The 27004-nt window shown below is 48.2% G+C and overlaps 1 protein-coding gene across 5 annotated transcripts in view; it reads left to right on the top strand.

Moving 5' to 3' along the window:
• tox2 (TOX high mobility group box family member 2) overlaps nucleotides 1-16286 on the top strand; it is a 195678-nt gene extending 179392 nt beyond the window's left edge. For all 5 annotated transcript variants that reach the window (XM_063040981.1, XM_063040984.1, XM_063040980.1 and 2 more), the window contains 4 exons: nucleotides 7294-7374; nucleotides 8593-8994; nucleotides 10679-10818; nucleotides 15292-16286. In XM_063040981.1, coding sequence (XP_062897051.1) covers nucleotides 7294-7374; nucleotides 8593-8994; nucleotides 10679-10818; nucleotides 15292-15328 — 660 coding nt within the window. In that variant the 3' untranslated portion in view covers nucleotides 15329-16286. The remainder of the gene's footprint in view (nucleotides 1-7293; nucleotides 7375-8592; nucleotides 8995-10678; nucleotides 10819-15291) is intronic.
• Nucleotides 16287-27004: the final 10718 nt, after the last annotated feature.

The raw sequence follows: 27004 nt of genomic DNA on the forward strand, positions 1-27004 counted from the left end.
TACCCACAACCGTCAGATCAGAGAGACTTGGTACTGCTCGGTGAACAGACCTGTACCCACAGCCGACTGGACAGAGCGTCTCGGTACTGCTCAGTGAACAGACCTGTACCCACAGCCGTCAGATCAGAGATACTTGGTACTGTTCGGTGAACAGACCTGTATCCACAACCGTCAGATCAGAGAGTCTCGGTACTGCTCGGTGAAGAGACCTGTACCCACAGCCGTCAGATCAGAGATACTTGGTACTGCTCGGTGAACAGACCTGTACCCACAGCCGTCAGATCAGAGAGTCCCGGTACTGCTCGGTGAACAGACCTGTAGCCACAGCCGTCAGATCAGAGAGTCTCGGTACTGCTCGGTGAACAGACCTGTACCCACAGCCGTCAGATCAAAGAGTCTCGGTACTGCTCAGTGAACAGACCTGTAGCCACAGCCATCAGATCAGAGCGTCTCGGTACTGCTCGGTGAACAGACCTGTACCCACAGGCGTCAGATCAGAGAGTCTCGGCACTTCTCGGTGAACAGACCTGTACCCACAACCGTCAGATGAGAGAGTCTCGGTACTGCTCGGTGAAGAGACCTGTACCCACAACCGTCAGATCTGAGAGTCTCGGTACTGCTCGGTGAACAGACCTGTAGCCACAGCCGTCAGATCAGAGAGTCTCGGTACTGCTCGGTGAACAGACCTGTACCCACAGCCGTCAGATCAAAGAGTCTCGGTACTGCTCGGTGAACAGACCTGTACCCACAGGCGTCAGATCAGAGAGTCTCGGCACTTCTCGGTGAACAGACCTGTACCCACAACCGTCAGATCGAGAGTCTCGGTACTGCTCGGTGAACAGACCTGTACCCACAACCGTCAGATCAGAGAGTCTCGGTACTGCTCGGTGAATAGCCCTGTACCCAGAGCCGTCAGATCAGAGCGTCTCGGTACTGCTCGATGAACAGACCTGTACCCACAACCGTCAGATCAGAGAGTGTCGGTACTGCTCGGTGAACTGACCTCTACCCACAACCGTCAGATCAGAGAGACTTGGTACTGCTCGGTGAACAGACCTGTACCCACAGCCGACTGGACAGAGCGTCCCGGTACTGCTCAGTGAACAGACCTGTACCCACAGCCGTCAGATCAGAGATACTTGGTACTGCTCGGTGAACAGACCTGTAGCCACAGCCGTCAGATCAGAGAGTCTCGGTACTGCTCAGTGAACAGACCTGTACCCACAGCCGTCAGATCAAAGAGTCTCGGTACTGCTCGGTGAACAGACCTGTAGCCACAGCCATCAGATCAGAGCGTCTCGGTACTGCTCGGTGAACAGACCTGTACCCACAGGCGTCAGATCAGAGAGTCTCGGCACTTCTCGGTAAACAGACCTGTACCCACAACCGTCAGATCAGAGAGTCTCGGTACTGCTCGGTGAAGAGACCTGTACCCACAACCGTCAGATCAGAGAGTCTCGGTACTGCTCGGTGAATAGCCCTGTACCCAGAGCCGTCAGATCAGAGCGTCTCGGTACTGCTCGGTGAACTGACCTCTACCCACAACCGTCAGATCAGAGAGACTTGGTACTGCTCGGTGAACAGACCTGTACCCACAGCCGACTGGACAGAGCGTCTCGGTACTGCTCAGTGAACAGACCTGTACCCACAGCCGTCAGATCAGAGATACTTGGTACTGCTCGGTGAACAGACCTGTACCTACAGCCGACTGGTCAGAGCGTCTCGGTACTGCTCAGTGAACAGACCTGTACCCACGACGTCAGATCAGAGAGTCTCGTTACTGCTCGGTGAACAGACCTCTACCCACAACTGTCAGATCAGAGAGTCTTGGTACTGTTCGGTGAACAGACCTGTATCCACAACCGTCAGATCAGAGAGTCTCGGTACTGCTCGGTGAAGAGACCTGTACCCACAGCCGTCTGATGAGAGAGTCTCGGTACTGCTCAGTGAACAGACCTGTACCCACAACCGTGAGATCAGAGAGTCTCGGTACTGCTTGGTGAAGAGACCTGTACCCACAACCGTCAGATCAGAGAGTCTCGGTACTGCTCGGTGAAGAGACCTGTACCCACAGCCGTCAGATCAGAGAGTCTCGGTACTGCTCAGTGAACAGACCTGTACCCACAACCGTCAGATCAGAGAGTCTCAGTACTGCTCGGTGAACAGACCTGTACCCACAGCTGTCAGATCAGAGAGTCTCGGTACTGCTCGGTGAACAGACCTGTACCCACAGCCGTCAGATCAGAGAGTCTCGGTACTGCTCGGTAAACAGACCTGTACCCACAACCGTCAGATCATTGAGTCTCGGTGCTGCTCGGTGAAGAGACCTGTACCCACAACCGTCAGATCATTGAGTCTCGGTACTGCTCGGTGAAGAGACCTGTACCCACAACCGTCAGATCAGAGAGTCTCGGTACTGTTCAGTGAACAGACCTGTACCCACAACCGTCAGGTCAGAGAGACTTGGTACTGGTCAGAGAACGGACCTGTACCCACAACCGTCAGGTCAGAGAGTCTCTGTACTGCTCAGTGAACAGACCTGTACCCACAGCCGTCAGATCAGAGAGTCTCGGTACTGCTCGGTGAACAGACCTGTACCCACAGCCGTCAGATCAGAGAGTCTCGGTACTGCTCGGTGAAGAGACCTGTACCCGCAGCCGTCAGGTCAGAGGGTCTCGGTACTGCTTGGTGAACAGACCTGTACCCACACCCAACTGGTCAGAGAGTCTCGGTACTGCTCAGTGAACAGACCTGTATCCACAACCGTCAGATCAGATAGTCTCGGTACTGCTCGGTGAAGAGACCTGTACCATCAACCGTCAGATCAGAGAGTCTTGGTACTGCTCGGTGAACAGACCTGTACCCACAGCCGTCAGATCAGAGAGTCTCGGTACTGCTCGGTGAAGAGACCTGTACCCACAGCCGTCAGGTCAGAGAGTCTCGGTACTGCTTGGTGAACAGACCTGTACCCACACCCAACTGGTCAGAGAGTCTCGGTACTGCTCAGTGAACAGACCTGTATCCACAACCGTCAGATCAGAAAGTCTCGGTACTGCTCGGTGAAGAGACCTGTACCCACAACCGTCAGATCAGAGAGGCCCGGTACTGCTCGGTGAAGAGACCTGTACCCACAGCCGTCAGATCAGAGAGTCTCGGTACTGCTCGGTGAACAGACCTGTACCCACAGCCGTCAGATCAGAGAGTCTCGGTACTGCTCGGTGAAGAGACCTGTACCCACAGCCGTCAGATCAGAGAGTCTCGGTACTGCTCGGTGAAGAGAGCTGTACCCGCAGCCGTCAGGTCAGAGAGTCTCGGTACTGCTTGGTGAACAGACCTGTACCCACACCCAACTGGTCAGAGAGTCTCGGTACTGCTCAGTGAACAGACCTGTATCCACAACCGTCAGATCAGATAGTCTCGGTACTGCTCGGTGAAGAGACCTGTACCCACAACCGTCAGATCAGAGAGTCTTGGTACTGCTCGGTGAACAGACCTGTACCCACAGCCGTCAGATCAGAGAGTCTCGGTACTGCTCGGTGAAGAGACCTGTACCCACAGCCGTCAGGTCAGAGAGTCTCGGTACTGCTTGGTGAACAGACCTGTACCCACACCCAAATGGTCAGAGAGTCTCGGTACTGCTCAGTGAACAGACCTGTATCCACAACCGTCAGATCAGAAAGTCTCGGTACTGCTCGGTGAAGAGACCTGTACCCACAACCGTCAGATCAGAGAGGCTCGGTACTGCTCGGTGAAGAGACCTGTACCCACAGCCGTCAGATCAGAGAGTCTCGGTACTGCTCGGTGAACAGACCTGTACCCACAGCCGTCAGATCAGAGAGTCTCGGTACTGCTCGGTGAACAGACCTGTACCCACAGCCGTCAGATCAGAGATTCTCGGTACTGCTCGGAGAACAGACCTGTACCCACAGCCGACTGGTCAGAGAGACTCGGTACTGCTCGGTGAAGAGACCTGTACCCACAACCGTCAGATCAGAGAGTCTCGGTACTGCTCGGTGAACAGACCTGTACCCACAACCGTCAGATCAGAGAGTCTCGGTACTGCTCGGTGAACAGACCTGTACCCACAGCCGTCAGGTCAGAGAGTCTCGGTACTGCTTGGTGAACAGACCTGTACCCACACCCAACTGGTCAGAGAGTCTTGGTACTGCTCAGTGAACAGACCTGTATCCACAACCGTCAGATCAGAGAGTCTCGGTACTGCTCGGTGAAGAGACCTGTACCCACAACCGTCAGATCAGAGAGTCTCGGTACTGCTCGGTGAAGAGACCTGTACCCACAGCCGTCAGATCAGAGAGTCTCGGTACTGCTCGGTGAACAGACCTGTACCCACAGCCGTCAGATCAGAGAGTCTCGGTGAACAGACCTGTACGCACAGCCGTGAGATCAGAGATTCTCGGTACTGCTCGGTGAACAGACCTGTACCCATAGCCGACTGGTCAGAGAGTTTCGGTACTGCCCGGTGAAGAGACCTGTACCCACAACCGTCAGATCAGAGAGTCTCGGTACTGCTCGGTGAAGAGACCTGTACCCACAGCCGTCAGATCAGAGAGTCTCGGTACTGCTCGGTGAAGAGACCTGTACCTATACATTCAAACTCAGATTCATATATTTCTCGTCAATTTCTCCCTGTCCTCCTTTTCCATTCCCCATTCTGGTACCTCCCTTACCCCTTCTCTTTTCCTCATATGTCTGCCACTTCTGTCTGGTAGCCCTGCTCCTTCTCTTTCTCCCATGGTCCACTCTCCTCTCCTTTCACATTCCTTCCTCTCCAGCCCTTTATCTCTTCCACATATCATCTCCCAGCTTCTTATTTCAACTCTTCTCCCCCACCCACCTACTTCCCCCTCACCTGGTTTCACATGTCACCTTCTGGCTTGGACTCCCCCCACCCTCTTATTCTGGCTTCTTCCCCGCTCCTTCACAGTCCTGATGAAGGGTTCGACCTGAAATATGAACTCGTTATTCCTCTCCATAGATGCTGCCTGACCTGCTGAGTACAGAACAAAATGAGCAACAGCAACAAGAAAGCCCCTCACACACACACAGACAAGCCCATCCCCAGGACAGACTGTCTGCAGGCCTCCAGTCCTTGGCCCCAGACTCTCAGACTGGCCCCCAACTTTGGACCATCCCAGGACTTGCCAGTTGTGGGTTTGAGCTTCGGGGCCTCAATTTCTTGGCATACATGGATCTCCAACACCGGTGACCTGAGCCTGTGTGACTCCTTTGGTCTTTGACCTCCAAGCTTCGGCCTTCGAACCCACGGTGCCCCAGCAAAGCATTCCCACAATCTGTGTGACTATTAGCATGCAAACAATGACTCAGTCTAGTAACATGTTGTTCCATCACTTCTATTCAATGTCTGTCTTTCGAAAGGTAAAATAAATTCTTCCATTGTGGGTATTCTAGCCAATTGCACTCCTGTCCCCAGATCTCCCAGATCCACCCAATGTTCCTCCTAATTTATTTTACAGCTGTGCAGACAACCATTGATCTGAGCAGGACAGTTTTACATGGCCTGAAAACTGCACGGCACTTTGAACTTTTTTTTTGTAATATGGAGACTAAAAATATTTAGAATGAAAAGTGGAAACTTACATACTTTTGATTTTATTTATTAATTGAAGGGCACAATGAAATAGAGTACAACAAAGAAAACCGTTCACATTTCATAAACTTTTTCTCGTCTATCTGTAAACCATCTGTGCAGCAACAAAGGCTATGTACACAGGGGCATTTCAGTTACTGCATGGCCATGCAGCTTAGGGGGAACAGCGGCCCTACCATTTGCAGGGACAGAACTCATCTCTGTGATTGATTGGCACACCCTCAGTCCTGACTGGTCATGGCAGAGTGTATGGGGGGGTGGAGGTGGGCAGGCTCGGTTATACCCTTCATCTGGCATGAGGAGCGTCTGAGTGAGGACAGGCAGCACAGAAAGGGCCAACAGGATGACAGGTGATTTGATAGAGGTGTACAAGATGCTAAGAGGCATAGATCAAATGGATTGCCAGAGACTTTTCCCAGGGTAGAAATGACTAATACACGGGGGCATTAAGTTCTTTATACAGTGGTGGATGCATGGAGTGCCCTGCCGGGGGTGCTGGTAGAGACAGATTCATTAGTGACATTTAACAGACTCTTAGCTAGGCACATGGATGAAAAATAGAGGGTTATGTAGGAGGGAAGGGTTTGATTGACCTTGGAGTAGGTTAAAAGGTCGGCACAGTATTGTACAGTTCTATGTTCTGTAACACAGGAGCAAAATCTTCAAGGAGTTTCCCAGCATTAAGAAGAGAGATCTGCACAATGAGAAACCTTAGTATTATTCAGTTAATACCACAGCAAAAATAGGTGGTCGGAATTGGCACTCACAGCCCATGCCCACCACTGTAACCTGCTCCACATGTGGAGCCCAGGAGCTACTGACTAAAGAATTCACACTCCAGCTGTGGCAGCACCTCTGGCTGGGCGATGAGGAGATCCCAAACTGGAAACATCCCTATTCCCTTAGACAGTTGGAAAAGCCCTGGCCCAGTTAGTCTGCTGCAAGTGACTTTTAATATTGTTTTATGTATCTGTGACACTCAGAGACAGTTAAAAGCTATTTTAGTAATATTACCGTAATATTTTAGGGTGACTTGGTAACGCAACGGTTAGCATAATGCTGTTCGGCGCCAGCAACCCAGGGCATCACGGTAGTGTGGCGGTTAGCATGATGCTATTACAGCTCAGGGTGTAGGGTTTGGAGTGCGATGCTCAGGTCATCTGTAAGCAGTTCGTACGTCCACCCTGTGAATGCATGGCTTTCCTCCAGGTTCTCCAGTTTCCTCCCACAGTCTAAAGACGTACTGGTTAGTCAGTTAATTGGACGCTTGAGTGTAATTGTGTAACACGGGCTTGTTAGGCCGGAGGGGCCTGTTACTGTACTGTATCTTTAAATAAAGAAAAATAAATATAGATATTACTTTTTAAATACAAGTAGAATTAACTAATATATATTTTTGCTTAATTAAGTATTAAATTAAAATAATTTTCAAACATCACCAACTTTCCCTTTGTCTGCCTAATCCTTTACCCCTCAACAGATCAGCCCTGCTACCTGCTGTGATGCCGAGGAGTCCCATTACACTGGGCTGCAGTGATCAGAACCTGCCTGATGTGGTCATAAAATTGGTCAATAAGTTTTGGAGCACTGCATCTGTCCACACTTGGCTCGAGGCAGGTCCCAGTGAAAGGTGCTGTTGACAGAACTTCCTGTTGCTTTCACAGGCCTACAAGAAGAAGACTGAGGCAGCCAAGAAGGAATACCTGAAAGCCCTGGCAGCTTACAGAGCCAGTTTAGTGTCCAAGGTAAAGAGTGATCAGTAATCCATGTGGGACTGTCACTTTGTGACAGGGTAGAGCCTAAATTGTCAAGTCTACTTACAGGGAAGTCAGCATCAGGCTTACTGCAAAATCTGATGAATGGTTTAGCAAAGAGTTCAGTCCTGTGAGAATGTAGAGACAGCCAAGTTTGCTGCTTGAATCCTGAAATAAAACAAGATATTGGAAACATTCATCAGGTTAGTCAGCATCTATGGAGGGGGAACAGTTAGCTGCTCAGCTATGACCTTTCATCACGATGGGAAAAGTTGCAGATAGAGCCTGTTTGAAAACACAGAGAAGAGAAGGAGAGAGCAGCAGGGAAAATGTTCGCAAAGGAAGGCAGACCAGAAGAGATGGCTTAAAGGTTGCAAGCACACAGAGGGACGGGGGGCAAGAGCCAACAGGAAATGGGAGGCCAATGGTAAACACGGACTCACTGGGCCAACAGAGACACCAGGAACCACAGACACTGCAACACATAACCAGCTGGAGCAACTCAGCCAGTCAAGCAGCGTCTGTGCTGGTGGGAGGGGATGGGCCCCTTGTCTAGGAAAGGATGTGCTGGCATTGGAGAGGGTCCAGAGGAGGTTCACAAGAATGATTCTGGGAATGAAAGGGTTAACATATGAGAAGCTTTTGGTGGTCTGGGCCTGAGTTTAGAAAAATGCAGGGGAGGAGTGCAGTGATCTCATTGACATCTGTCAAATACTGAAAGGCCTCAATAGAGTGGATGTGGAGAGAACGTTTTCTATGGTGGCGGGGTGGGAGAGTCTCAGACCAGAGCACACAGCCTCAGAATAGAGGGACGTCCAATTAGAACAGAGATGAGGAGGAATTTCTTCAGGCATTGGGTGGTGATCTGTGGAATTCATTGCCACAGATGGCTGTGGAGGTGAAGTCAGTGGGTATATTTAAAGCAGACATTGACAGGTTCTTGATTAGTCAGGGCATCAAAGATTATGAGGAAAAGGCAGGAGAATGGGGTTGAGAGGGATAATAAATCAGCCATGATGGAATGGCGGTGCACTCATTGGGCTGAATGACCTAATTCTGCTCCTATGTCTCATGGTTTTATGGTTGACATGTTGGTCGAGACCTACATGATCAGGACTTGGTGAGTGGAGAGTGGGGCAAGCAGGGGTTGAGGGTTAATGAGGAGCTGTGTACAGGAGCTTGATGGCCTGTTATCTGTCTGTTTCACAGAGCTACAGCGACCCAGTGGAGCCCAAAGGGGGACTTCCACCCCAGCAGCCTCACCTGCTGACCGCCAAGCAGCCACTGTACAGTCTGAATCCACAAACCTCCACAGGCTATGGGGGTCCCGGCTCCTTCCTCCCTCCGTCCGAAATGCAGACGTATTCTAGTCCTGCGCACCAACGGCTCTCACGCACCCTCGCCTCCAAGTCGGTGATGCCTCAGATGCCCCTGAGCGGGTCCCCGCCACCCTCCCTGCAGATCAGCCCACCCCTCCACCAGCAACTTCCCCTCCACCAGCAGCAGCAGCTCGGTCAGCCCCTCTTGCCCCAGGGGCCTGGCCAAGCTGTCATCACTCACCAGGTGCCACTGCAGGTTCAGCCCCAGCTGCACTCCCCTCCGGGACAACAGGTGAGTGTTCTTCCCCCACTCTCCACCAGCAGCAAGAGGGACTGAGGGTCAACAGGACAGAGGGTCCATGGGGCAGGGAGTCACATGGCAGGAATTCCAGGGCAGAGGATCAACGGGACAGAGGGTCCATGGGGCAGGGTTTCTGAACAGAATATCCACAGGGCAGGAGTTCCAGAACAGAGGGTACACAGGACAGGGACTCCCAGAGCAGGGAGCCCAACTCGCACCCAGGGGCTGAGAGTATTTCCCACCCAAGCAGAAAGGTATAATGGAGGTTTTGGTTGTACACTGAGGGGGATGGTGGTGATGATCCGTGTCCTGTTGTACAGATGAATTGGACTAAGAAAGGACCATCCACGTAGCATTGAGGGGAGAGGGAGGTGGACACACTAATCTTTTGGATGGTAGGATCCAGGGGACTACTCTCGAAAACCATCGGGGATGTGAGGAACAGAGACCAAATAGATAATTTAACAAGGAATGAGGCACATTGGAGAATGAGCCTGGCCAAATGTTCAAAGTGTCAGTGGGGAGGCTGGGGGGTTGTTTTGGGTGTAGTGACCACATGTTTTAAGATAAATATGGAATAACCCTAGTCTTCATTAAAAGTGCTAAGGTATTAGGCAGTAATTGGGGGTAATCTACATCTGACATGTGGGAGGCCTTTAACTGCCAGCTGGTTAGAGTTCAAGGCCAGCACGTTTCCATGAGGGTGCGAGATAAGGCTGGCAAGTCTCAGGAACCTTGAATGTTGAGAGATGTTGTAACTCACGTCAAAAAGAGAAAGGAAGTATGTGAAGGTTTAGGACAATAAAATCAGACAGGCACTTGAAGAATATGAAGGCAGCAACAGAGAATTTAAGGAACTAGCAGGGCTAAAAACGACTACAAAATATCCTTACAAGTAGGATTAAGGAGAATACCAGGGTATTTTATAGTTTTATTCAGAGCAAGAGGGTAGCAGAGGAAAGGATGTGAAATGGGCAATGGCAGAGGAAGGGACACACACTCAGTGGCCACTTTATCAGGGTACACCTGTGCACCTGCTTGTTTATGCAAATATCTAATCAGCCAATCAGGTGGCAGCAACTTAATGCTTAAAAGCATGCAGACATGGTCAAGAGGTTCAGTTGTTGTTCAGACCAAACATCAGAGTGGGGAAGAAATGAGATCTAAGTGCCTTTGACTGTGGAATAATTGCTGGTGCCAGACAGGGTGGTTTGAGTATCTCAGAAACTGCTGATCTCCTGGGATTTTCACGCACAACAGTCTGTAGAGTTTACAGAGAATGTGTGAAAAACAAACAAAAACATCCAGTGAGTGGCAGCTCTGTGGGCAAAAACACCGCATGAATGAGAGAGGAGAATGGCCAGACTAGTTCAAGCTGACAGGAAGACAACAGTGACTCAAATAGCCACTCATTATAACATCACAGAACATACGACACTCAGCAGCAGAGGACCACCAACATACATATGGGAGTACCTAATAAAGTGGCCAGAGTCTGAACACATTCAGTGGGCTTTCCACAAAGATCTCCAGACTTATTCATCCCCAAAGGTGTAAGGGATGAAAATGGTCTTCCCAGAGGTTCCTTTTATAGCACACTCCCAAAGACTCAGTTGGAGTCCTGGATTATGTTGTGGATCTACAAAAATCTCTCAAAGCATGCCTTTTCCCACAGGGATATGCCCACCTGTCATCGGAATTTCAGAGTACAGTCGGTGCAGCGTCTCCTGGTTCCAGTGTCTCGAACACTCCAGTGCAGAGCAGCGACTGGGACGGCGAATACTGTAACAGTGAGTGTATCATCAGTCACTGCAGGTAACCACCAATGGGATTATCGTCCCTCACATATATGATGTGAAATTTGTGGTTTTGTGGCAGCTATACAGTGCAAAAATGAAAATTACTATAAATTACGAAATAAATAAATGTAAAAAAAGGAGGAATAAGGTAGTGTTCATGGATTCGTGATCCATTCAGAAATTTGAAGCTTGTCCCTAAATCACTGAGTGTGTATCTTCAGGCTCCTGTACCTCCTCCCTGATGGTAGCAATGAGAAGAGGGCATGTCCTGGGTGGGGAGGCTCCTTAGTGATGGATGCCGCCTTCATGAGGCACTGCTTTTTAAAGATGTTCTCAGTGGTGAGGAGGGCTGTGCCTGTGCTGGATTGAATGAGTCTACAAGCCTCTGCAGCCTCTTGCAATCCTGCTCCATGCCAGGCTGTGATACAACCAGTCCGAATGCTCTGCATGTATACAGAAGTATGAGGGTAGAGACAGGGTAAATGCAAGCAGGCTTTTCCCACTGAGATTGGCTGAGACTACAACCAGAGGTCATGGGTTGAGGGTGAAAGATTAAATGCTTAAGGAAAACCTGAGGAGGAACTTCTTCACTCAGAGGGTGGTGAGAGTGTGGGACGAGCTGACAGCCGGAGTGGTAGATATGGGTTTGATTTCAACATTCAAGAGAAATTTGGATGGGTACATGGATGGGAGGGATATGTAGGGCTATGGCCTGGGTGTGGGTCGATGGGACTAGGGAGAAGTTTGGATAGGTACGTGGATGGGAGGGGTATATAGGGCTATGGTCCGGGTGTAGGTTGGTGAGACTAGGCAGGATAACAGTTTGGCATGGTCTAGATGGGCCAAAGGGCCTGTTTCTGTGCTGTAGTGTTCTATAACTCTGATGCAGAACCGAAATGGCAGGCGAACTGAGTAAGGATTTTGCATCAGTCTTCACTGTGGAAGACACTAGCAGTATGGTGGAAGTTCCAGGTGTCGAGGATCATGAAGTGTGTTAAGTTACCATTATTAGGGAAAATGTTCTTGGAAAATTGAAAGGTCTGAAGGTAGACGCATCACCTGGACCAAATGGTGTATACCCCAGGGTTCTGAAGAGATTGGGGGGGCATTAGTAATGATCTTTCAAGAATCACTAGATTCTGGAATGGTTTCAGAAGACTGGAGAATTGCAAATGTCACTCCACTCGTCAAGAAGGGTGAGAGGCAGAAGAAAGGAAACTATAGACCAGTTAGTCTGACCTCAGTGGTTGAGAAGATCTTGGAGTCAATGGTTAAGGATGACGTCTCAGGGTACTTGGAGCGCATGATAAAATAGGCTGCTGTCAGCATGGTTTCCTCAAGGGAAAATCTTGCCTCATAGATCTGTTGGAATTCTTTGAAGAAATAACAAGCAGGATAGACAAAGGGGAATCAGTAATGTTACTCAGATTTTCAGAAAGTCCTTGGCAGGGTGGCACATGTGAGGCTGCTTAGGAGCCTGTGGTATCACAGGAAAGATTCTAGCATGGATAAAGCAGTGGCTGATGGGCAGGAGGCAAAGAGTGGGAATAAAGGGAGCCTTTTCTGGTTGGCTGCCAGTGACTAGTGGTGTTCCACAGGAGTCTAGGTTGGGACCAATTCTTTTTACGCTATATATCAATGATTGGATGATAGAATTGATGGCTTTGTTGCAAAGTTTGCAGATAATGTGAAGATAGGTAGAGGGGCAGATAGATTTGAGGAAACAGAGAGGCTACGGAAGGACTTAGATTAGGAGAATGGGAAAAGAAATGGCAGATGGAATACATGTCAGGAAGTCTACGGTCATGCACTTTGGTGGAATAAATGAAAGGGTTGACCATTTCTAAATGGAGAGAAAATATAGAAAACTGAGATGCAAAGGGATTTGGGAGTCCTTGTGCAGGATTTCCAAACAGTTAATGTGCAGGTTGAGTCTGTGGTGAGGAAGACAAATGCGATGTCAGCATTCATTTCCAGAGGACTGGAATACAAAAGCAAGGAGGTAATGTTAAGACTTTATAAAGCACTGGTGAGGCCTATCTTGGAGTATTGTGAGTAGTTTTGGGCCTCTATCTTGGAAAGGATGTGCTGAAACTGGAGAGGGTTCATAGGAGGTTCATGAAAATGATTCCAGGATTGAGTGGCTTCTCATATGAAGAGTGTTTGATGGCTCTGGGCCTGTATTCGCTAGAATTCAGAAGAATGAAGGGTGACCTCATTGATCTCTAAGGAATGGTGAAAGGCCTTGATAGAGTGGATGTGGAGAGGATGTTTCCTATGGTGGGAGAGTCTAAGACAATCATAAGGTGGTGGCTAGGAACGGACCCAAGTGCAAGACACAGGCACTGAAGTACTAGGGACAGGACTAGGATACAGGGCGAGGGCAAAGACATGGACATGAAAACTGGGAACCCGGAACACGACTGAACAAGAGAGCTAGGAGCCCGGGCTTGGACTCCGAGCCAGAGACTGGACAAGGACCCAGTACCTGGGTCTTGCCACTGGCTCGGGCCCCAGAACAAGGCAAGGACAAGGCTTGGCTGGCAGGCAGGATGAGGCTGGAGTCTTAAGGCTTGAGGCTAGAGACTTGAGGCGAGGCTGGAGACTTAAGGCTTGAGGCTAGAGGCCAGAGACTTGAGGTGAGGCTTGGCAGGAGGCTAGAGACTTGAGGCTTGAGGCTAGAGACCAGAGACTTGAGGCAAGGCTTGGCAGGAGGCTGGAGTCTTCTGGCTTGAGGCTAGAGGCCGGAGACCTGAGGCGAGGCTTGGCAGGAGGCTGGAGTCTTCAGGCTTGAGGCTAGAGACTTGAGGCGAGGCTTGGCAGGAGGCTGGAGACTTGAGACTTGAGGCTTGAGGCTAGAGACCAGAGACTTGAGGCAAGGCTTGGCAGGAGGCAGGAGGCTGGAGTCTTCAGGCTTGAGGCTAGAGGCCAGAGGTGAGGCTTGGCAGGAGGCTGGAGTCTTCAGGCTTGAGGCTAGAGACTTGAGGCAAGGCTTGGCAGAAGGCAGGAGGCTAGAGTTTTCAGGCTTGAGGCTAGAGGACAGAGACCTGAGGCGAGGCTTGGCAGGAGGCTGGAGTCTTCAGGCTTGAGGCTAGAGGACAGAGACCTGAGGCGAGGCTTGGCAGGAGGCTGGAGTCTTCAGGCTTGAGGCTAGAGGCCAGAGACCTGAGGCGAGGCTTGGCAGGAGGCTGGAGTCTTCAGGCTTGAGGCTAGAGGCCAGAGACCTGAGGCGAGGCTTGGCAGGAGGCAGGAGGCTGGAGTCTTCAGGCTTGAGGCTAGAGGCCAGAGACTTGAGGTGAGGCTTGGCAGGAGGCTGGAGTCTTCAGGCTTGAGGCTAGGCAGGAGGCTGGAGTCTTCAGGCTTGAGGCTAGGCTGGAGGCTGGAGTCTTCAGGCTTGAGGCTAGGTAGGAGGCTGGAGTCTTCAGGCTTGAGACTAGGCAGGAGGCTGTTGTCTTCAGGCTTGAGGCTAGACAGGAGGCTGGAGTCTCTTCCTGGGCAGGGCGCGGTACTCCTGTGCAGAGCGTGGTTCTCCACCCGACGGAGACAAGGGACAGGAAGGGACAGAACCAACCACAGGTAACGGCAAGACAGCCTGACTTACCCGACGGAGGCAAGGGTCAGGAAGGGAGCTAGGTACGGGGTGGCTCCAGGACAAGACAGCAAGACAAGGCAAGGCTAGGCTTCAGGCAATGCAAGGCAAGACAGAACTTCAGGCGAGGCGAGAGTTACCTGCAAGACAAGGCAGGGCTTCAGGCCAGGAAACAGAAGGCAGAGGAAGGGATACAAGGAGTAAGGACAAGAACAATCCAGCACGCACGCCCTGGTCTCTGAAGGTATTTATGCAGCCAGCCCCAACGAGCATCAGCTGCCTCAATTATAGCTCAACAAGAACAGAAACAGGGTAGACAGGAAAACCCGGAGCAAGGGTCGTTGGACCGGACTGTGAACTGGAATACGGACTTCACGGACCGGACCATGACAAAGACCAGAGGACACAGCCTCAGAATAGAGGGGTGTCCTTTTACAACGGACATGAGAAGGAATTTCTTTAGCTAGAGAGTGGTGAATGAGTAGAATTCTTTGCCACAGGCAGCTGAGGAGGCCAAGCCTTTATGTATGCTTAAGGCAGAGGATGATAGATTCTTGATTGGTCAGGGCATGAAGGGATACAGGGAGAAGGTAGGAGACTGGGACTGAGAGGAAAAATGGATCAGCCATAATGAAATGGCGGGGCAGACTCGATGGGCCAAATGGCCTAATTCTGCTCCTAAATCTTATGGTGTTACAGTATAAATAATGAAAGCCCATTGTGAGCAGTCTGCGAACTCTTGCCATGGCACAGACAGAAGGTTTGTTAGTAGTTTGGTTAAAGCTGGAATTGTATTCCAGGAAGTTGCTGATCGTTGAACACCTGCACTACAATTGCGAAGTGGGTGTGAGCTCAGACTGCTCCAGATCACTAAAGGAACTCTGTTTTCTATTCATTTAGCATGTTACCGAGGGACAAGCCTCTCTACCTCACCTGAGCTCACTGCGAGCACCGTTACATGGACTTCACAGAGGGATAACCGTCACTTCTGGTAACACTGAGGGCGTTGAGACAACAGCCAAGCACTTGAAGTCAAGGAGCCCTCACAGGCCTGGGGTTCTCATCTTTCTGAAGGATTCCAATCCCATCCATTTGCAAAACAAAAGTATAAAAATTAAAATAACTGGGTGACAATCTAATTCTGTCTGACAGTGGAAACATTTTCTTTGTCCCACGGTTAGATCTCAACTGCTACTGTGCTGAGCTGGTCTTATGGTTAATTCCAGAAATTGTGCACTTACAATGTAACGGTCCCCCTCCCCCTGCCCTGCTGGACAGCACCGGACACTGAGTACATGGTCTACACTGCAATTGTGACCAACAGACATGATTGAGGCCTTTTTCCATTCTGACCACTTGAATAATGACAAGTTCGACTGGCAAAGACATTAAACTTTTAAATGTGAAGCAGTCTGTGAAGAAAGCAAATACTTAGGATTTCGTTTTTTGTAGTTTTACTAAATGTTTTAGAAGTGTTGACAATTCCAGAAGCTTTATGTGTTGGAAACTTATTCTGTGATTTACTTTATAGAGAAGAGAGTATTTTCTTTGTATCTGATTTTGGGTAACTGTTTAGAGAGGAGAGTACGTTTGTGTATAAAATGCCAAATGTGTTTGTTTTGTTGACCAGGGTCTTTTTTAACCATCTTTCATAGCTTTTAATATTCAATTCCTGCTAGTGCCCAATTATTTAATTTTATTTTTTGATTGATGCTACCTAGCTTATTTAAGGAAGCAAATTCATCTGTAAGCCATGTTTTTAATGAGTTGGTGAGCTCTCCGACATTGTGCTGGCATTTCTCCATTTGATTTAACACCGACTGTCAGACCTCACATTCGAATGCTTCATGTCTCGTATTTCTTTCTCCCATAAGTAAATAAAGAGGTAATTTTATACTCCAGGGATGTGTAAAGGTCACTGCTTTCCACTGGACATTCACATTATCTAAAGTACTCCCACTAACACCAGCACTCTGCACAGTCAGAAACACTAGAATAATTTTGTTGAAGCACAGGTGCTTTTCTGAAAGAATTTCATCACAACACCAGCGGCTGATTGGAGCCATAGGGGATGGAACCAGGTCCTTTGTCCAACCCTTCCATGCCAACTCAAATGTCAACTAGCCTACATTTGACCCTTATTCTTCCAAACCTTCTCTATCCATCAACCCGTATAAATGTCTTTGATTCAGTTCTGCCTGTGACCACCTCTTGCTCACTCCCACCCTCTCACTGGCTCTTGTTCAGATGTGCACAGTCTAGGAAGAGTCCGTACCTGACCAGGAGGGCTCATCGCACCTGCATCAGCCAGCAGCTCTGCGTGGCTTTGGTCAGAGCCATCGGCCAAAGCCTGGTGCTCGGTTAGGTTGAGGAAGTATTTCAGAAGCACAAGAGATCATGGACTTTGTAATCTGAGGCACAGGTTACCAGAACATGGAAGTGAACAAGGAGGTGACACAACCTTGTAAAGTTTTGCTCCAGCCATAGCTGGAGGACTCAAGTCCATTCTGGCAACACATGCTGGGGTAAACATGAAGCCTTTGCAGAAGACATGAACGTTAATATATGTTAACAATCGAGATGGCAGAATTGATGGTTTTGTGGCCATGTTTGTGGACGATACAAAACAAGTGGAGGAACAGGCAGTGCTGAGAAAGCAGAAAGGCTGCAGAAGGACTTGGACAGATTAGGAGAGTGGGCAATAAAATGGCAGCTGGACTATAGCTTCAAGAAGTGTATGATCATGCACTTTGGTAAAGAAATAAAAGTGTAGACTATTTTCTAAAGGGGGAGAAAATTCAAAAGTACGAAGTGCAAAGGGACTTGGAAGCCCTTGTGCAGGATTCCCTAAAGGCTCACTTGTCGGTTGAGTAGATGGTAAGAAAGGCAAATGCAATGTTTGCATTCATTCTGAGAGGACTAGAATACAAAAGCAAGAATGTAATGTTGAGACTTATGAGTCCCATATCTCAGGCACTGGAAAGGGTCCATAGAAGGTTTACAAGAATGATTCCGAAAATGAAAGGGCTGAGGTATGAGGAACGCTTCATAGCTTTGGGTCTGTACTCACTGGAGTTCAGAAGAATGAGGGAGAGTCTCATAGAAACATAGAAAACCTACAGCACAATACAGGCTCTTCGGCCCACAAAGTTGTGCCGAACATGTCCCTACCTTAAAATTACTAGGGTTACCCATGGCCCTCTATTTTTCAAAGCTCCATGTACCTATCTAAAAGTCTCTTAAAAGACCCTATTGTATCCGCCTCCACCACTGTTGCCGGCAGCCCATTCCATGCACTCATCACTCTCTGCGTAAAAACTTACCCCTGACATCTCCTCTGTACCTACTCCCCAGCACCTTAAACCTGTGCCCTCTTGTGGCAGCCATTTCAGCCCTGGGAAAAAGCCTCTGACTATCCACACGATCAATGCCTCTCATCTAATTGAAACTTATTGAATATTGAAAGGCCTAAATAGAGTGGATGTGGAGAGCATGTTTCCCATAGTGGGTGAGCCTAGGACCAGAGGGCACAGATAGAGTGGATGTGGGGAGGATGTTTCCTATAGTGGGGGAGTCTAGGACCAGGGGACACAGATAGAATGGATATGGAGAGGATGTTTCTTATAGTGGGTGAGTCTAGTGTTATGTAACAATGAATATTAATCGAGACAGGTTTTATGAAAACAACCAAACATTTATTAAACACATATAAACGATAAGGGAAAAAAAAACAAAGGAAAACTTTAACCGGAGGTTAAACAGGTATGCAGCCATTCATCAACTCCACTCGGCTCTGGTTCTTAAAGCATTAAATGTGAAAACAGTTCTTAAAGCGATACAGTCAGATATAGTTCTTAAAGCGATAACTTCAAAAGTCCAACAGTTTTACACATTCAATTGGGAGAGACTTCTCTGGAGAAAGATTTCTTCACCGACGCACCTTTACTGCTGGTTCCATCCACAGGATTCCCAATGCCGAAAATAAACAGTCTAAATCAACTGACCTTAAATTCCTTTAGAGAGAGAGAGCCTTGTTGCATGAACTCATTGCGCTATTGCAAGAGTGATCTCAATGCAGGTTCTCTTCAACGAAGACTCAATAAGGTCGATCCTTTATTAAACTGTCAAACGATGCCGACTTCTCTCGATCCTTCACTTCGATGAATTCTTCACTCTCCCTTCAAAACTGTCGGAATTGAGTAAATTGGCACTTCCAGCCACATATTTCCACTTCAAATACAGTACCTTGTAAGAGTACACATCTTCCATTTTAAAAATGAAATTGCATCACAAAAACAAACACGCAACAGAAGCGGAGGCACAACACGTTCTACCTGGAAATCTACAAACTTAAAAAACCCACTGCGTCACCTGAGTCGACCCTTATACAGTCACGGGGCACATGTCATCACGTGACCTCACATCGGCGGGAAAATCACATCAGGTGACCTCCAAAAGACCATTACATCATTCTCACAAAAAAAAACAGATCTCCTTGAGCATGTAACACTAGAGTCAGAGGACACAGATAGAGTGGAGAGGATGTTTCTTATAGTGGGTGAGTCTAGGACTAGAGGACACAGATAGAGTGGATGTGGAGAGGATATTTCCTATATTTGGTGAGTCTAGTTCCAGAGGACAGCCTCAGAATAGAAGGAAGTCCACTTATAACTAAGATGATGAGGAATTTCTTTAGCCAAAGGTGGTGAATCTGTGCGTAAGCCTCAGACTCACCCAGCTCGTGTTCGTCGAGGGGAATCAGCCTTCAACCCCACCAGACTGGGTAATCATGTTTGTGTGGATGCTGTGTAATGTACCCCCAGTTGCAAACCCACAACGCAAAATATCAGACAGTACACCATATGCAATTAAATGATTGAACTTTATGAATCTTAATCTGAATAGTAATGAAAATAAAAAAGGGGCTCAAGTCAAATCAAAGTCATGATGGAGCTCACTCAGTAGCCATTCTTCCACCGTCGGTCTCCTCCAAGTATCACCGACCTTCAGACCCTCAGATCCCAGTCCACTCCATCTGGTGGTCTACCAGCTCTCCACACGCATCCTCCCTCTTTCTCTCTCCTCAACAAAAGACTGCAAAAAAACATCTTTCCAGATTCACAAGACAAAACAACAATCTCTGATTGGCTAACATGCGTAACCATAGTCCTGCTATCTCCAACCATAACCCAAACATTGCTGCTACAGAGAAACCATTACCTCAGCAGTGAACATTACAGAGAAGCCATTACATTAGCATTAGCAGTGAAACATTACAAAGAAACCATTACATGTGGAATTCATTGCCACAGACGTTTGTAGAGGCCAAGTCTTTGGGTATATTTAGAGCAGGTTCTTAGTTAGTGAGAGTGTTGTAGTTTACGGAGAGAAGGCAGGAGAATGGGGTTGAGAGGGATAATAAATCAGCCCTGATGGAATGGTGAGCAGACTTGGTGCTGAATTGCCTGGTTCTACTCCTATGTCTTAAGGCGTTATGGTCTTAAAACTTTGCAAGAATTATTCAGGGCTTTGGGACTTCACTGGGGAGAGAGAGTAGTTGGAGGCATTCTCTCTGGAACAGAACAGTAGTGGGGGCATCTTATGGAAGTATTATTGCAGAGCAGATAGCAAGCAGTTATGTCAAGAGCTGGGAGGATAGAACAAAGATCACTGGCAATAAAACTAACAATCTTTGCATTGCTTCTCACTTGTTTCTCACTGATGAAGAATGGAAAAAATGTTCAAGGTACATTTCAACCAGAGCATTGTGCGGTTGGACCACCTCAGATTTGCACTGTTTGGGCCGTGTGGTTTGGCTGGATGTAAATAACATTGTCTCCAACAAGATTCAAAGGCCTCAGAACTCCCCTCACACACACTGCTGCAGAATGTGGTGTATTACATGCAGCACAAGCACTGAAACTGAATCGAGTGCTCCCTTGCACAAAAGATAATACACTGTATTTATGGAATATCAATGGGCAGACAGAAAGAGCAGATTCTGAAAAGTGGAACTTCCCTACAGTCACGAACACTACCAGGGGAATCGATTAAAATGATTGAACTGATCAGTACGATTCACCCTTGAGATTGGCAGAATTCTCTCTCTGCAAATTCATCACAGTCTGCAGAAGATGGGAAAGTTTGTGAATTGTACTAACCATGCACAAGAGCCTTCTACAATGTAGCACCAAAGTGCTGGAGGAACTTAGCACTCAGGCAGGAATAAACTGAAGTTTCAGCTGAAACCACCCATCAGGAGTCTTCATAAGACCCTATACCCTTCCATAGGTGCTGCCTGACCTGCTGAGTTCCTCCAGCATTTTGTCCACATCATGTACATGTATACATACACACACACACACACACACACAGAATCACACATACACACTGCAGACATCCCACCCTGCAAAAACTCAGTTCAGGGAGGTAGCACCATCAATTTGTGGGAGACTCCCGGAACTTCCGGGAGAGGTGGGATGTCTGCAATAGAGTAGCTGCTTTGCAGCTAGCCAGCTAGTTTAAATAACATTAGCTATGCTAATGAACGAATGACACCTGTTAAACTCACCTCAACATATCTTTTCCAGTCTTAACCCACCATGGGCAATAGAAAAGTCATTGTTGCAAACAGTGCAGCGAGCAACACTGTCATTATTTTTGACCCCTATTAGGCAGGGGTGCACTTTAGTGTAGTCTGGGGTGATCTACGTCTTGTATTTTCTTTTTTTGGAACACTCTGCCATAGCATGCGCTCTCTGTCTCTCTCTCTCTCTCTCGTGCCCTCTCGCCCTCTCACACGCGCTGTCTCGCTCTCAAAAAATCAATTTCCGAGATACTGTATATAATTTGCGGGCATCAGGGATCCACTATCAATATGTGGAAGACTCCCACAACTTCCGGGAGAGGTGGGATGCCTGACACTGACTAGCACAAAGTCATACACACACACACACACACACTGGACCACACTACAACAAAGGCAGACACACTGACACGCACATATTGACTCAAACATACACAATGATTTACACATACCTGCTGATTAACTCAGTCAAACCCTCACATTCATGCTGACACATGCACACACTAACAGTCTGACTCACACACTGACTCACATACACGCTGACACACACACTAAGTCATACACACACTGACACACAATCTCACATACAAACTGATACATACACACAGTCACTCACATACCCACTGATACACACACACTCATACACACACACACTCATATACACACTGATATACACACACACACACACACACACACACAGACACTCTGCGGGAGTTTATGATGGAGAATGAGAGTTGAGGATGCAGTTGTGATGAGATACGAAGACAGCAGCAATCTCTGTTGACGTATTCACTGACCACATTGTCACAAATGAGGATATTTAAATCATCCACAATGGTGCCAGGACTGTGCATCGGCAGGTTTGCCCATGGTAGCCCTGGCTGGCTGCCTGTCCTGGGTGAAGCAGCTCCCTCCTCACACCCAGCTCTCAAAGTGAACACTACATCAGCCTGAACCTGGAACTAACTCTCCCTCTGATCCATTCAACCTCCCTCCCCGGCCGCTGCTGGGGAAGAGGGGACAGTGAGGTAGAGTGTCAGCGCCATGGTCCCTTGGGTAAACCTGGTGAGGGCAATGGCAATGCTCCATAGAACTGGAGGTCAAGTCCCTGGGCTTTGTGTGGTATGCTGATACCTGGGGACGCCTAGGCTTGGTGAACACCTAATGTGGGCTGGACTAACCCTGGAGAGGACCAGACTGTGGGAGGATCTACCACCTCCCATTCCTGAGATCACATTAAAGCCCAGTAAACATGATGGCCCCTTTGTGGACCTATTACTAGAGAAGAAGGGACCATTTTGGCCATGTTGAGGCTAGGGCCATCTCCTGTTCCTGTTACTACTTCTCACAAGTCAGTGAAAATGCCCTTTGCAGTTGACCCCTCCATTAGAAAAACCCCCAGCCACCCACCTTTCACAATGTCCATCTGCTGACCGTTCCCAGAACTGACTGCAGCTTGAACATCAGTGTTGACAGCCCCAGACCCAGCCCCAGCCCTAGCCCTGCACAGGGGAACACGGTGCATCAAGTGCTGCAGGGCGTACTTTCCTTTGGGGTTAGACTGTGGTTTAACGTGCAAAATGTTCATTCTTACAGTAAACAATAAAAGAAAGGGTTTTTTTGTGAATACCCGTGTTATGGGTACTGGTTAAGCAATTATCAACCACCTCTTTCCGGTTATAAACGCAGAAGGAAAAATATTGTAACACCGGCCTGTGATCTGTAGGTCAGACGCAACCTCATACAGTGTTTGTTCTGTTCTCAGAGTCGAGGGGTACGTGGTAGTTCACCGTGGTGAGATGATGGATGGGAAGTCAGTAGGTGGTTACAATGGAAAGTGAAAATGTTCCACCAGCCTCTGGAGAGGTTCACAGCCCAACAGTGAACCATTACCCACTACGAAGGAGAGGAACACGTCTATAGATTTGAAAGACACCCAAAAGGCCAAAAATTCAAACTTTAGTAATGAATAGGTGGTTCTGTCTGCTTTAAGATAAAAGACTTTCACTTTCGATGGGATTTAACTGAACAAGGATGGACCGGGCACAAGTTTCGTCGGTCTATGTTTGCTTAAAGTCCCTGGCCCTTCCGCTGCCTCAGCCACCTGGACTGGAAGCTCGGGAATCCTCTCACATCTCCAATTTTCTTGAGGCTCAGACCTCCCCTTTGAGACCAGAGCTGGCAGGATGAGGCCATTCATCTCCCAGTGCCTGCTCTGTCCAGCTACCTCAGCCTCACTTTGCTGCAATCCTGCCTTTTCCCTTCATATCCAAAAATACCTGCTGGACTGAGTAAAGCCCCTGCTCACAGCTCCAGATTCCCAGGTTCGATCCTCATCCTAGGTGCTGACTGTGCAGAGTTTTCACATACTCCATTCCATGACATGGAGGCTCCAGTTTCCTCCCAAAGATGCAGGCTGGTGGGTTAATTGTAAATTATCCCTAGTGTGTGGGTGAGAGGTGGAGCTCGAGGGAGTTGTTGGAGGAGGAGGTTTACGGAGAATGAGATGCCTCTGAGAGCTGGCATAGACTCGATTGACTGAATGGCCTTCTGTATGAAGTTTTGTATATATCTACTGACCGAACTTATCATCCTGAGCACAGAAATCCAAAGATTTTTATAAATGACTTTGATGAGGAAGTGGAAGGGTGCGTTAGTAAATTTGCCAAAGACACAAAGACTGGTGGTGTTGTCTTTGGTGTCGATGGTTGTTGTAGGACTTGACAGAATGCAGAGCTGGAATGAAGTTCAATCCAGAAAAGTATGAAGCAGTGCACTTTGGAAAGTTGAATTTTAAGGCCAAGTGCAGTGTTAAAGGCTGGATTCTTAGCAGTGTTGAGCGACAGAATAATCTTGCTGACAATGTCCATAGATTCCCTCAAATTGCTACAGGAGGGTGGTTAAAAGATATATGGTGGGTTGGCCTTTGTTAGTTGGGGGAATTAGTTGAGAAGCTGTGATGTGATGCTGTAGCTCTATAAAATCACTGGTTCAACCATCCTGGGAATGTTGTGTTCAGTTCTGGTCACCTCATTATAGGAAAGATGTGAAAGCTTTAGAGAGGCTGCAGAGGAGATTTACCAGGATACTGCCTGGATTAGAGAGCATGTCTAAAGGTTGAGCAAGCTAAGAGAAGGAGGATGAGAGGTGATTTGATAGACAGGGACAAGATGATAAGGCATTGATAGAGTGGACAGTCAGAGACTTTTCCCCAGGGTGGAAATAGGGGGAATAATTTTAAGGTGATGGAGGAAAGTATAAGGGTATATCCGAAGTAGGCTTTTACACAGAGAGCAGTGGGTGTGCAGAAAGTGGTGGTACAGGCAGATGCGTGGATGAAAGAAAAATGGAGGACTATGTAGGAGGGAAGAGCTAGATTTCTCTTAAGGTTCGTCCATCGTTATCGATGAAGACCTCGACACCACTAGTACCTTTTTTACGCTTTCTATCCGTGCTGGGTCGAGTTGCTAGCTAAGATGGAGCGGCTCGACTAGATTCGAACTCGGGAACTTTCGCTCCTGGAGTCCGGCGCTGATGTCACTGCGCCATCAAGCGGGCGATGGTGTTGAGACTAGCGCTTGATTTGGATTTAAGTGAGGGAGAGTTGCGCAGCGTCAGCCTCACTCTCTCTTCCCAATTCCCATCTGGATCCAGTGGCAAGGCAGAGTCGAGACGGCTGGAGATGGGACTAGGTACAGTGCATGACCAGGACAACTTCTGTGTCTTGTTGTGCTCTACGCGTTCCACGACGCTTGCAGAGACCGTCTTCTTGACCGTTGGACCCTCCACTGGTCTCGTCCGCTCAATCCGCCGGAGTCTGTCTTCACATGCTGTGATAGACAACTCCCTATCTCACCGAGGGTTTGAGACCCATCGGCTACCCTCACCTGGTTTAGCCGGCTTGTCGAAGCCGTTGCCCGGGGTGTGGCCGCTGTCGCATGCAAACAGCTACGGGGAGACACAGGTGAGAGCTGAGTGCCAGGTGGGGACCAGAGGTGGACTAACCGCCTTGAAAAGGACGCGACATGTGCCCCCACCGGAGGTGCTACCCCTTCCTGACACCCCATACACCCCTTATGGGTGTATGTATGGCTCTTAGTGTAGGCTAAAAGGTCAGCACAACATCGCTACCCAAAGGGCCTGTACTGTGCTGTAATGTTCTGTTCTACATTCCAATCTACTCATGATAGCACATGCCCTCTAAACCAGACAGCATCCTGGTAAACCTCTTCTGCACCCTCTCCAAAGCCTCGACATCCTTCCTATAGTGGGGCAATCAGAACTGTACACTATACTCCAGATGTGGCCTAAGCTGCAATATAATCCCCAACTTTTGAACTCAATGCCTTCACAAATAAAAGCCTTCTTAACCATCTCATTGACCTGTGCACCCACTTTCAAGGAGCTATGAACTTGGACCCCAAGATCTCTCTGCTCAGCAACACTGTTCAGGATCTTGCCCTTAATGGTGAACTGCCTCCTTGTATTTTCCCTACCAAGGTGCTACATCTCACATTTATCTGCCATTTCTTAGCCAGCATTTGCAACTGGTCCATATCATGCTGTATTCTTTGCCAGTCTTCTGCACTATCCACAACTCCACCAATCTTGGTATCAACTGCAAATTTACTAACCTGCCCATCTATATTTTCATCCAGGTCATTTATATACCTTACAAACAGCAGAGGTCTCAGCACAGATCCCTGTGGAACACCACTAATTACAGACCTCCAGTTCCATTAAGTCTCTTCAACCACAAAACTATCTTCTATGCTTCTTAATCTTTTGGATTAGCCTCCCATGAGGGACTTTGTCAAATGCCTTATAGACAACATCCACTGCCCTACCCATATCAATCTCTCTTGTCACCTTGTCAAAAAACTCAAATCAGGTTGGTATGACACGACCTACCCGGCAACAAAGTCATGCTGGCTCTCCCTAATTAGGCCAAGGGTTCTCAAATGTTCATATATCCGATCCCTAAAAATTTTCTCCAGCAATTTCCCTACAACTGACGTGAGACTCACCAGTCTATAGTTCCAGGATTTTCCCTTGTTCCCTTCTTAAATAGTGGTACAACTTTAGCCACTCTCCAGTCCTCTGGGACCTCACCTGTGCCAAGCAAGGACACAAAGGACTCAGCAATCTTCTCTCTTTCCTCCTTCAATAACCTGGGGTAAATCCCATCAGGCCCTAGGGACATGCACCTTAGGAGACCCAATACCTTCTCCTCCTTGACCTCTTGGGATTTGCCTTAATCCTACTTGCCAAGGGCTTTTCATGGCCCCTCCTGGCTTTCCTAATTCCCTTCTTTAGTTCACTTCTGGCTTCTTTATACTCATGTGATTTGTTTGATCCTAACTTCCGAAAAGTTACACATTTTTCCTTTTCCTTCTTGACTAAATTCATCACCTTCTGAAGAATCAGGGTTCTTTTGTCTTTCATCCCCGTCCTTCCTTCTAACAGAAACATACCTTTCCTGTAGCCTATGCAATTGATCTTTAAACACCCTCCACATGTCTGATGTGGACTTACCAGAAAAAGATGTTCCCGATCAACGCTTCTTAGTTCCTGCCTAATGCCTTTGTGATTTGTCCTACCCCAATTTAAAACTCTCCCACAAATACCATACGTATCCTTATCTATAGCTACACTGAAAAATGAGGAGTTATGGTCACTGTTCCCTAACTGTTCACCCACTAGATGGTCAGTCACCTGGCTGGGCTTGTTACGCAACACCATGTCCAGCACAGCCTCTGTTTTCATCGGGCTCTCCGCATATTGATTTAAGAAACCTTCCTGGATACACTTAAACTCAGCCCCATCCAAACCCCTTACACTAAGGTCCCAGTTTATATTGGGGAAATTGAAATCCCCCATGACCACAACTCTATTATTTTTTTTACACACATTTCCTTAACCTGATCACATATCTGTTCCTCGATGACCCGGTGGCTATTGGGCAATCCCATTTGTGTGATTACACGCATCCTATTCCTGAGTTCCACCCCAATAGACTCAGCGTCT

This window comes from Mobula hypostoma, chromosome 2 (assembly GCF_963921235.1).
Source record: "Mobula hypostoma chromosome 2, sMobHyp1.1, whole genome shotgun sequence".
Classification (NCBI taxonomy): Eukaryota; Metazoa; Chordata; class Chondrichthyes; order Myliobatiformes; family Myliobatidae; genus Mobula; species Mobula hypostoma.